The sequence below is a fragment of the Pithys albifrons genome, chromosome 25 (genome assembly GCF_047495875.1).
Source record: "Pithys albifrons albifrons isolate INPA30051 chromosome 25, PitAlb_v1, whole genome shotgun sequence".
NCBI classification, from domain to species: Eukaryota; Metazoa; Chordata; class Aves; order Passeriformes; family Thamnophilidae; genus Pithys; species Pithys albifrons.
In genome coordinates, this window is record NC_092482.1 from 2653601 (window position 1) to 2665894 (window position 12294).

At 48.1% G+C, this 12294-nt stretch overlaps 1 protein-coding gene across 1 annotated transcript in view; it reads right to left on the reverse strand.

The window, feature by feature from the left end:
* Positions 1 to 1419: 1419 nt before the first annotated feature.
* Positions 1420 to 12294, reverse strand: part of ZNF652 (zinc finger protein 652) — a 28932-nt gene continuing 18057 nt past the window's right edge. The window contains exons 3-6 of the mRNA XM_071577123.1: positions 9419 to 9566; positions 8629 to 8744; positions 7606 to 7750; positions 1420 to 5320 (exon numbers count right to left, since the gene is read on the reverse strand). Of these exons, the coding sequence (XP_071433224.1) occupies positions 4839 to 5320; positions 7606 to 7750; positions 8629 to 8744; positions 9419 to 9566 (891 nt within the window). The 3' untranslated portion in view covers positions 1420 to 4838. The remainder of the gene's footprint in view (positions 5321 to 7605; positions 7751 to 8628; positions 8745 to 9418; positions 9567 to 12294) is intronic.

Sequence of the window (12294 nt, forward strand, 5' to 3'; positions counted from 1 at the left end):
TATTTAATTCTTATTAAATTCTTATTCAATTCTTACTCTTATTTCTTATAAAATTCTTATTAAATTCTTATTCTCTTATTTAATTCTTATTAAATTCTTATTCAATTCTTATTATCTATGATTTAATTCTTATAAAATTCTTATTCAATTCTGACTCTTCTTATTCTGATGAGCCAAAACTATAAAATAATAAATCACCTACAAAAATATTTTATATATTCATAATTATATTTGCATAAATATATTAATAAACTCTATGTCAATATTAAAAATCCCACCTTTAAAAATTCAACGTTAAAAATTCCTTTAAAATTCAACAATAAAAATTCATTTAAAAATTCAACATTAAAAAAACATTTAAAAATTCCTTTAAAAATTCAACACTAAAAATCCCTTTAAAATTCAACATTAAAAATTCATTTAAAATTCAACATTAAAAATTCCTTTAAAAATTCAACATTAAAATTCTTTTAAAAATTCAACATTAAAAATTCCTTTAAAAATTCAACATTAAAAATCCCTTTAAAAATTCAACAATAAAAATTCCTTTAAAATTCAACAATAAAAATTCATTTAAAATTCAACATTAAAAATTCCTTTAAAAATTCAACAATAAAAATTCCTTTAAAATTCAACATTAAAAATTCCTTTAAAATTCAACATTAAAAATCCCTTTAAAAATTCAACATTAAAATTCTTTTAAAAATTCAACATTAAAAATCCCTTTAAAAATTCAACATTAAAATTCTTTTAAAAATTCAACGTTAAAAATTCTTTAAAAATTCAACATTTAAAATTCCTTTAAAAATTCAACATTAAAAATTCCTTTAAAAATTCAACATTAAAAATTCCTTTAAAAATTCAGTGTTAAAAATTCCTTTAAAATTCAACCTTAAAAATCCCTTTAAAAATCCCTTTAAAATTCAACATTAAAAATCCCTTTAAAATTCAACATTAAAAATCCCTTTAAAAATTCCATGTTAAAAATCCCTTTAAAAATTCCATGTTAAAAATTCCTTTAAAATTCAACATTAAAAATCCCTTTTAAAATTCCTTTAAAAATTCCTTTAAAATTCAACATTAAAAATCCCTTTAAAAATTCCATGTTAAAAATCCAGTCCAACTTTTCCTTCAGCCACAGGAGGATTTTTAGGGAGTGAAAAAACCAGGAAAAATCCATTCCCACTTCCCAAAACATCCAACCCCAACCCCAACTTGTTGGAATTTCCCTTTGCTCTCCTTGATCCTTTCAATCCAAGTTTTTCTCATCACCACCAACTCAAGGATAGAAAAAAAACCAAAACCATCCCAGATTTTAGAATTCTGAATAGCAGCCTAAGAGTGTCAATTTATTGAGAAGAAAATCATTTTGCAAAACTGGAATAATACAAATGATTTACCAAATTTTTTTTTGTTTGGTTTGTTTGTTTTTTTTTTTTAATTCATTTCATACCAGGCCTGACCATAAATAAAATAATGGCACAACAGAACCAGGTTGGAAATGTGGAATGGAGAGAAACCCCCCAGGGCAGAGCAGGCACAGGAAAAACAACAGTCAGAAATTCCAAATTCATCCTCAGCACTGGCTTTTTTTTCCACATGGAAAGGGGGGTGGGAATAAATATTATGGAGGAAACATTTTAGAAAACATTTTATTTTTTTTTTTTTTTAGAATTGCTGGGAGGGGTTTCATCACCCTGAAGTTTCCTGGGTTATGGAAAACCCAACAATCAGTGGTGGGAAATGGGGAAAAACCTTCAGCTCAGCAGCTGTTGGGGTGTTGCAAAGACAATCCTGGAGGAAGAATTCCCACATTTCTGCTGTCCTGGAAAATAATGGATCCCACCAGGCACAACCCAAACCCACCACCCAACAGGACAAGCTCCTCCTCCTGCCCATGAGGATCTCTGGGTGTGACCTTGGTGGGATGAATGGAAAAAGCAGCACCAGGAGTTGGAATTCCAAGGAAAAGAGGATTTACAGTCCATGGTTGGGCCTGTGGGTTCCTGGAGGTGGGAACAAGGTCCTGGGTTTGCTACTCTGAGTTCTGCTGGAGGGAAACACAAACCTGGAGGAGGGACAAACAGCTGCTCCTGGAATTCCAGCCCCACTCCTGCTCTCAACTTGGCATTCCCACTCCTTTCATCCCAGGACTATCCAGCAGTGCCATGCCCAGGATTCAGTCTCCAGTCCTGTGATGTAAACTGGGATTTGCCCCAGCTGAGCCCCAGAACTGGTCCCACACTGGGATGGAGCTCAGGTGGAACCCTCAGTGCTCTGCAATTCCTCCCTCTCCCCATCCAGGCAGGAACATGTTGATGATCCCACCTAATCCCCTCTCCTGGCAGCTCCAGGACTTCCACAAACAGAGGACTTACAGTCCATGCTTGGGTCTCTGTCCTCCTGGAGGTGGGAACAAGGTCCAAAATGTGCTACACTGAGTTCTACTGGAGGGAAACACAAACCTGGACAAACAGCTGCTCCTGGTCACACAGCCATGCCTGGAATTCCAGCCCCACTCCTGTCCTGAACTTGGCATTCCCACTCCAGCAGTGCCATGCCCAGGATTCAGTCTCCAGTCCTGTGATTTAAACTGGGATTTGCCCCAGCTGAGCCCCAGAACTGGTCCCACACTGGGATGGAGCTCAGGTGGAACCCTCAGTGCTCTGCAATTCCTGTCTCCCCATCCAGGCAGGAACATGTTGATGATCCCACCTAATCCCCTCTCCTGGCAGCTCCAGGACTTCCACAAACCCACCTTGAAGAGCAGCATTTGAAATGATCCCCAATTTCCCTCAGACCATGGGAAGCCCCTCAATGTGGCTCCTGCAGAACAGGATCCCTGGTGGGTCTCACATCCCTCCCTGCTCTCCCATCCCTCCTTTCTGTGCCTTCCCATTCCCAAACCAGCAGGTCCTACATGTCAGGATCCCCCTTTCCACCCCATCCCATCCCTCCCTCCAGAAAACCTGTGGAGCAGGAATATTGCAGCCCAACATCCAGTAGCTTAAGAGGAACTGTGAGAAGGGAAACAAGGTAAAAAAAATACAACCAAAAAAAAGCAGCCCTAATAAAATAAATTACATAAAGTTCTGAAATCAACACCATTTTTGATTCTTTCCAGAGACCTCCTCTGGGTTTCCTTTCTCCTCTGAAGCACCTTTAAGTCGTGTGGTTGTAAAGAATAACTTGAACTCTATGGAAGCATCTTTGTAAGAATCACATTTGGATGATTATAAAAATTTCTCTATTATCCAACATAGGTCCAGCTACACTGAAAAAATTACACCACTTATTATTGAAATACATTTGGCTGTAGAAACAGAATACTAAATAGGTCTATACAAAAAACCTCTAAAATAATTTCTGTAGTAAAATAAAGAGTGTGTTAGGAGAGCTACACAAAACAAGAAGGGGGGTTTTTTTGCCTTTCTTTATAATGCTCCAAGATACTGTGATTGGGGCTGGCTCGTCCCAGAAGCTGAAAGGAATCCATTACATACACAGTGATACAATTAATGCTCTGTATTAATCTCACAGCCTTTCCCATTAATTAGTACAAAGAAAACCAGGCCTGTCTCCTCTTTGAGGAGAAGTCCAGGATATAAAAGCAAAGCATACCTCGTCAGCTGATATGAAATTAGAAAATTCCACCAGTCTCAGGAGCTGAAATTTATAAAAGTCACTGGGAAAAAAAAAAAAAAACCACGAGCAAAGGTTGGGATTTGCAGTCCTGTCCATTGCCAGGGGCTGAGGCAGAACTGGATCGACTTGGGAAGGGATTCAGGGGGAAAAGGAGGAGCTGAGAGGAGGATCCTGGGCAGTGCCAGGGAAATGGGGAACTGAGAGAAGGACCCTCAGCCCCATCCCTGGGCAGTGCCAGGGAAATGAGGAATTGAGAGAAGGACCCTCAGCCCCATCCCTGGGCAGTGCCAGGGAAATGGGGAATTGAGAGAAGGACCCTCAGCCCCATCCCTGGGCAGTGCCAGGGAAATGGGGAACTGAGAGAAGGATGCTCAGCACCCAACCATGGGCACTGCCAGGGGAAATGAGCTGAGAGAAGGATGCTCAGACCTCACCCTGGGCAGTGCCAGGTGAATGAGCAGCTGAGAGGAGGATGCTCAGCACTGCCAGGGAAAAAGGAGGAGCTGAGAGAAGGATCCTCAGCACCCACCCCTGGGCACTGGCAGGGAAATGAGGAGCTGAAAGGACTCTCAGCACCCACCTCTGGGCAGTGCCAGGGAAAATGAGCTGAGAGAAGGATCCTCAGCACTGCCAGGGGAAAAGGAGGAGCTGAGAGAAGGACCCTCAGCACCCACCCCTGGGCACTGGCAGGGAAATGAGGAGGATGCTCAGCCCCAGCCCTGGGCACTGCCAGGAGGAATGGAGGAGCTGAGAGGAGGACCCTCAGCACTCATCCCTGGGCACTGGCAGGGAAATGAAGAGCTGAGAGGAGGACACTCAGCCTCAGCCCTGTGCCCTGCCAGGGGGTGGCACTGCCGGGGGGTGGCACTGCCAGGGGGTGGCACTGCCAGGGGGTGGCACTGCCAGGGGTGGCACTGCCGGGGGTGGCACTGCCGGGGGTGGCACTGCCAGGGGGTGGCACTGCCCGGGGGTGACATTGCCCGGGGGTGGCACTGCCAGGGGGTGGCACTGCCAGGGGGTGGCACTGCCGGGGGGCGGCACTGCCGGGGGTGGCACTGCCCGGGGGCGGCACTGCCGGGGGTGGCACTGCCGGGGGTGGCACTGCCGGGGGGTGTCACTGCCAGGGGTGGCACTGCCGGGGGGTGGCAGTGCCAGGGGGTGGCACTGCCATGCAGGCAGCAGCAGCAGAGCTGTCAGTGGTGCTGTGCCGCACTGTTCTTCTCCGCCAGGTGCCGCAGGAAGTTCTCCTCGCTCTGCCCTCTGTGGTTCAAAGGCTCGCTCTTGAACAGGGCGGGCGGGGGCGGCAGGTGTGGCACGGGGGGCACGGGCAGGTGGTGGGCGTGGTGCAGGTGCAGGTGCGCGTAGGGGTGCGGGGCGGGGCGCGGCGGCGCGGCGGGCACGGCGGGCACGGCGGGCACGGTGGGCACGGCGGGCACGGCGCTGGCGCCGGCGGGGGCAGAGAGCAGGATGGGCACGGCGCTGGCGGCGCTGACGGGGCTGGTGACGCGGAAACACTTCTCCTTGTGCGCCTTGAGCATGTTGGAGAAGCGGAAGCGCTGCCCGCACACGTCGCACGGGTACGGCTTCTCCCCGGTGTGCGTCCGCCGGTGCCGCTTCATGTTGGGCCGGCTCGTGAAGCTCTTGCCGCAGATCTCGCAGATGAAGGGCTTCTCTCCTGCCAACACACACAGAGAAGTTCAGTCAGACAGGAACAGCCCTCACACTCCTTGGATAGACCAACTGCACCCTGCACAAGCTGCTGGGACTGCCCTCAGCAGGTCTTCCTGCAGATGAAGGGCTTCTCTCCTGCCAACACACACACAGAGAAGTTCAGTCAGACAGGAACAGCCCTCACTCCTTGGACTGACCAAAGCTGCTGGCACTGCCCTCAGCAGCTCATCTCAGAGATGGAGGGCTTCTCTCCTGCCAACACACACACAGAGAAGTTCAGTCAGACAGGAACAGCCCTCACTCCTTGGACAGACCAACTGCACCCTGCACAAGCTGCTGGGACTGCCCTCAGCAGGTCTTCCTGCAGATGAAGGGCTTCTCTCCTGCCCAACACACACACACAGAGAAGTTCAGTCAGACCATGAACAGCCCTCACACTCCTTGGATAGACCAACTGCACCCTGCAAAGCTGGTGGCACTGCCCTCAGCAGCTCATCTCATACATGGAGAGTTTAACTCCTGCCCAACACACACACAGAGAACTTCAGTCAGACAGGAACAGCCCTCACTCCTTGGATAGACCAACTGCACCCTGCAAAGCTGGTGGCACTGCCCTCAGCAGCCCTTCCTGCAGATGAAGGGCTTCTCTCCTGCCAACACACACACAGAGACAACTTCAGTCAGACAGGAACAGCCCTCACACTCCTTGGACTGACCAAAGCTGCTGGCACTGCCCTCAGCAGCTCATCTCAGAGATGAAGAGCTTCTCTCCTGCCCAACACACACACAGAGTTAGTCAGACCATGAACAGCCCTCGCTCTCCTTGGATAGACCAACTGCACCCTGCACAAGGTACTGGGACTGCCCTCAGCAACTCATCTTGCAGATGAAGGGCTTGTCTCCTGCCCAACACACACAGAGAGAACTTCAGTCAGACCATGAACAGCCCTCACAGTCCTTGGATAGATCAATTGCACCCTGCAAAGCTGCTGGGACTGCCCTCAGCAACTCATCTCACAGATGGAGGGCTTATCTCCTGCCCAACACACACACACAGAGACAGTGAGGCCACAAACAGCCCTCACACTCTCTGGGTAAACCAATTACACACTGCACAAGGTACTGGCACTGCCCTTAGAACCTCATCTCGCAGATGAAGGGCTTCTCTCCTGCCCAACACACACACACACAGAGAACTTCAGTCAGACAGGAACAGCCCTCACTCCTTGGACAGACCAACTGCACCCTGCAAAGCTGCTGGCACTGCCCTCAGCAACTCATCTCATACATGGAGGGTTTATCTCCTGCCCAACACACACAGAGAGAGAACTTCAGTCAGACCATGAACAGCCCTCACTCTCCTTGGATAGACCAACTGCACCCTGCACAAGGTACTGGCACTGCCCTCAGCAGCTCATCTCATACATGGAGGGTTTATCTCCTGCCCAACACACACACACAGAACTTCAGTCAGACAGGAACAGCCCTCACTCCTTGGACAGACCAACTGCACCCTGCAAAGCTGCTGGCACTGCCCTCAGCAACTCATCTCACAGATGGAGGGCTTATCTCCTGTCCAACACACACAGAGAACTTCAGTCAGGCCAGGAACAGCCCTCACACACCTGCCCAACACACACACACACACAGCATCAGTCATAGAATCATAGAATCAACTGGGTTGGAAGAGACCTCTGAGATCATCAAGTCCAACCCTTGGTCCAACTCCAGTCCCTTTACCAGATCATGGCACTCAGTGCTACGGCCAAGCTCAGCTGAAAAACCTCCAGGGATGGGGAATCCACCCCCTCTCTGGGCAGCCCATTCCAATCCCTGAGCACTCTCTCTGCAAAGAATTTCTTTCTGATATCCAACCTAAACCTCCCCTGGCAGAGCCTGTGCCCTCTTGTCCTACTGCTGGCTGCCCAGTCAGACCAGGAAGAGCCCTGGACAGACCAACTGTACCCTGCACAAGCTGCTGGCACTGCCCTCAGCAAGCAAAGGGGCTCTGCAGACAACCTCAGACTTCAGGGATTCCTCTCCCACCTCTGGATTTTGAGGCCTGGAATAATCTTGGCAAAGGCTTTGGCAAGGGGCTCCTTCCCCCAACATAACAGAGCCCAATCCCTCATGTTCCCCACAGTGAATCACAGCCCTCCAGGGAAGGTATTAACCCTTCCCATCTCATTTCCTAGTGGGGTAACAGCTCCCAAACTCCAAGGGAGGGAACACAGCTGGGAGCATTTTGCCCTGGAAATACTCCTGTTTATCATGTTTTTGTGTTCTTACCAGTGTGTGTTTTCATGTGCTCATCAAAGTACTGCTTCATGTTGAAGTCTTTGCCACACCACTGGCACATGAACTGCTTGTGCCCGATGTGGATGCTCATGTGGGAGCGCAGCTGGTACTTGTACTGGAACCTCTCATCACAGTTCTGCAAGAGAGACACAGCAATCCATGGCACCAGGAGACCCTCCAGAGGGCCTGGGAAGGAGGGAAGCACACCTGGATTCTGCCAAACCCCAGCATTTCAACTGGGCTAAAGGTCTGTTGGCACAGGAGCTTGGGAAAAGTCATAACCTTTGGTTGGCACAGACATGGATATTCCAACACCAAAGTGCTGCTGTTGGCTCAGGCAGCCCTGCTGGGGCTCTGCTGTGTCCTGTCTCCACTAGAGGACTCTGCTCCACACCAAACCAGCACAGCCCAGCCTTGCCCAGCCTGTTTGCCAGCTGGTTTTTATTGGGATGAGCTCATTTCTTTGCCTGAAGTCTGAAGCCCAAGCCTGCTCTGGCTGTAGCCCCACCACTACTGCTCTGTGTCCCCAGCAGTGCCTGAGGCATTCCCTGCCCCAAGGCAGGCAGGAAACACAATCCCAAAATCCTGGGAGTGGATCAGGAACACCCTTTCCCCCCTCCCACCACACACTCTGGAATTCTGAGTGCTGGTTCAGGTCTCAAGGAAGCACCAGTTTATCCCACAAGTGGAAATCAAAGTAATTTGATTATTTTCACTCTGGCCACTTTTATCTGTTCCAAGTTACCAGGGAGGATTCATATAATTTGAATTTCCCTTTGCCATGAGGGGAAAACTGGGATTCAAATCCTGCTGGGGATGTGTATCCACAGAGAACCACCCAGCAGGGTGTGTGGATCTCTCCCAGCTCTCCACCTGGAGAAGAACTGACCCCAAACCATCCCGAAGCTGCACCTCCTTTTTTAAGTGCACTGAATTCCCAGCTCCATTCCCTGCTGGAATTGTTGCCAGCTTTCCTGGCAGGCTGTCTGTGGCCAGGGGGAGGTGCTGCCTCACCTCACAACGGAAGGGCTTCTCCCCAGAGTGCTGCAGGGAGTGCACCTTGAGGGACATGCTGCGCTTGAAGGACTTTCCGCAGGTTTCACACGTAAATGGCATGTCCTTGGTGTGTGCTGCAACACAACGGGGGTTACACATGGTCAGGCTCATGCAAACAGCTCTTCAGCCAGTTCTTCCTCCTCATTCTGAGCAGGAAAAGGTCATAAACAGGCACAGGGGTGCAAATATTCCCTTTTTTTTTTTGCTGCTTCACAGCTTGGAGCTTTTTGTTAAGGAGAAAGTTCAGATGACTCATTTTGTTTGATTTTCACAGAACCCCAGAATGGTTTGGGTTGGAATGGACCTTAAAACTCATCCAGTGCCACCCCCAGGGACACTTTCCACTAGACCAGGTTGCTCCAAGGTTCCAGCCAAGGAGGAACCCTCCACTCCTCCAGGTTTCTCCAAGTTCCAACCTGGCTTTGGGCACTCCCAGGGATGGGGCAGCCACAGCTCCTCTGGGAAATCCATCCCAGCCCCTCCCCACCCTCACAGCCAAGAATTCCTTCCCAGGAAAAGCATTCCCTGTGTCCTGTCCCTCCAAGTCCCTCTCCAGGAGCCCCTTTAGACACTGGAAGATGCTCTCAGGTCTCCCTGGAGCTTTCTCTCCTCCAGGTGAACATTCCCAGCCTGTCTTTTCCCTGGTTATTTTTCTTTTGCCTTCTCATCTTTCTCTCCAGAGCAGGAACGAGGAGCCACCACCACCAGGAGCCCTCAGAGAGCCACGGGCAGAGCCCACCAAACTCACCAACCATGTGTTTCCTCACGTGGGCCATGGTGTAGAACTTCTTCTCACAGATCTCACAGGAGAACTTCTTCTCTGCATAGCCATGGACAATCTTGATGTGTTCATGGAGGGACCAGAGTTTCTTGAAGGATTTGTTGCAGGAAACACACTGAATGGGACACAAAGAAGGAACTGGGATTAGGGAGGGTCAGTGGTTGGAGCTGGTGGAGTTTAACCCAAGATCTTCCTCTTGCACCACAAAAAGAAGCCCCAAACAAGTCAAAACGCTGCCTCAGACTGCACATTTTTTTGTGGAACACTTGGAATAATCACTCTGGGAAAAGCCAGAGGGAGCAGGAGCAGAGGGGATGTTAAAACAAGCATTTTGGTGCCACCTGAAGAGAACTTTTATTTCCAAAATTCAACAGCCCAGGAGCTAAAACAGAGACAACTTCACAGGCACTGATGCTGTTGGGGTGGGAAGAATCCAAACCCTGAATCCAAACCCTGGGAGTGGGAAGAATCCAAACTCTTGGAGAGGGAAAAATCCAAACACTTGGAGAGGGAAGAATCCAAACTCTTGGAAAGGGAAAAATCCAAACCCTGGGAGTGGGAAGAATCCAAAAATCCAAACCCTTGAATCCAAACTCTTGGAGAAGGAAGAATCCAAACCCTTGGAGAGGGAAAAATCCAAACCCTTGGAAAGGGAAGAAGAATCCAAACCTTTGCTGAGAGAAGAATCCAAACCCTTGGATTGGGAAAAATCTAAACCCTTGGAGGGAAGAATCCAAACCCTTGGAGTGGGAAAAATCTAAACCCTTGGAGAGGGAAGAATCCAAACCCTTGGAGAGGGAAAAATCCAAACTCTTGGAGAGGGAAGAATCCAAACCCTTGGAGAGGGAAGAAGAATCCAAACCCTTGCTGAGAGAAGAATCCAAACCCTTGGAGTGGGAAAAATCCAAACCCTTGGAGAGAGAAGAATCCAAACTCTTGGAAAAGGAAGAATCCAAACCCTTGGAGAGGGAAAACTCCAAACTCATGGAGAGGGAAGAATCCAAACCCTTGGAGAAGGAAGAATCCAAAACCTTGGAGAGGGAAGAATCCAAACTCTTGGTGAGGGAAAAATCCAAACTCTTGGAGAGGGAAGAATCCAAACCCTTGGAGTAGGAAAAAACCAAACTCTTGGTGAGGGAAGAATCCAAGAGAGATGGAGAGGGTTGATCCCACCAAGTTGCCTCAAACCCAGGAGCACATCCAGCCCTTTGGCAGGAGTGCTGAGACCCCCCAAATTCCAGGTTTAATTAGTCACAACTCTCTGAATCTTCTGGTCTTCCAGGGAAAGCAGCTCCCACTCTGCAGCTCCTGACATGGATTCTGGGAATCTTCATTTATTCAAGGTCTCTGCAGGTCTAAAAAGGACAATGTGCAAGGAATGTGTGAGCTCCTTCCCACAGCTCCTGGGAAATGTCCATAAAATCAGGATCCAAGGGCTTTCCAACACCTCTTTATTTCCCCAACAATCAGCTCTTCCTAAAGACTTGATAAAAACAGTCATTGCAGAGTGTTGAGAATTCCAGGAGAGTTGTAAAACTCCATGGAAACCAAGTTGTTGTCAGCTCTGGAGTGAAGGGGAAGGAATTGTGGCTGGTTGTTGTTGGGGTTTTTGGGTTCTGCCTCTCCTTTATCCCCTGGGCAGGGCTGGGAGTTGTTCAGTGAGCAAATATTTGGGTTGTTTCTCCTCTGCACAGACAAACTTTGCTGCTTCAACAGTGTCTGAGTCTCTGCAGGGTTGGGAATTCTGCTCCACTCCAAGAAAACCTCCTTGGAGGCACGTGGGGAACAAAGTGTGGCCCTTGGAGGGGGAAAAAAAACTCCTTAAAAGTAAAGAAATGCTGTGAAATGAGCAGAAATTCTTGGATGTGAAGTTAAACCAGGCCTTGAAGAATTGAATTGGTGATCAGAACAATAATATTGAGAGTTACCACACAGAGCTTAAGGTGGCAACAGAAATTCTGATTTTGAAAGGATGAAAATCAGAAATTACCTGGAAAAACAGACCCAGCCCATCACTGAGAGGAAACAGAGAAACACCCAACTGTGTTTAGCAGTTCCAGCACCACTTACATGTCAAACCACCTTTTTTCCTCCATTTCCCCCTCCACATATTCAACCCTAAGCACAATTTCTGTGCCCCCCAAGTGGAATAAAAACACACGAACAGGAAACTGTAAAACACATTCCAAAGGTCAGGACAGAGAAATAATTGTGGAGTATTTGATTAGATAATGAAGATGCCTCAGTGCTTTTGGCACTGGAAATATTTGGGGCAGATTCTGGACCTGATTCTTCAGGATATAAACCACAATTTGGACAATTTTTTCTTTAGGGAATAGAATTTCTGCCTCCAGAGGCACATGGGTGGGTACAGGACACTGCCCCATTCCCCCCTCCAGCTGTTTAAACTCTTCAGGAATTCCTGTTTGGAGTGAAAAGATTTTGGGCTGTGAAAGAGCCACCTGGATGATGGGACATTCCTTAAATTTCCATGGAAATGTTCTCTGCTAACACTGAACTTTTGAGGGATTTCTTTCAAGAGCTGCACACTGAAATGCTGCTGCATTTTACTAACTAAGCTCCAAATTCATTATTTTCTATTCTACTCCTTCCTTCTTCCTCCTGAGCTGAAACATAAAGAAAACCAGCACAGAGTTACACTTCAGGTTTGGTAAAAAGGCACTGCAATAAGTATTTCATGTCTCCCCATTCAGTTCAGCTTTTAAACCAACAAAAAAAAAGTTAAACAGAGAATTTGTTGCCCTACAAACCCTCAGCTGGCCCAGAATTGACCTGGAGCTGCTCTGTGTGGCACTCAGGTCCTTCCAGGAGGAGGTGGCAAC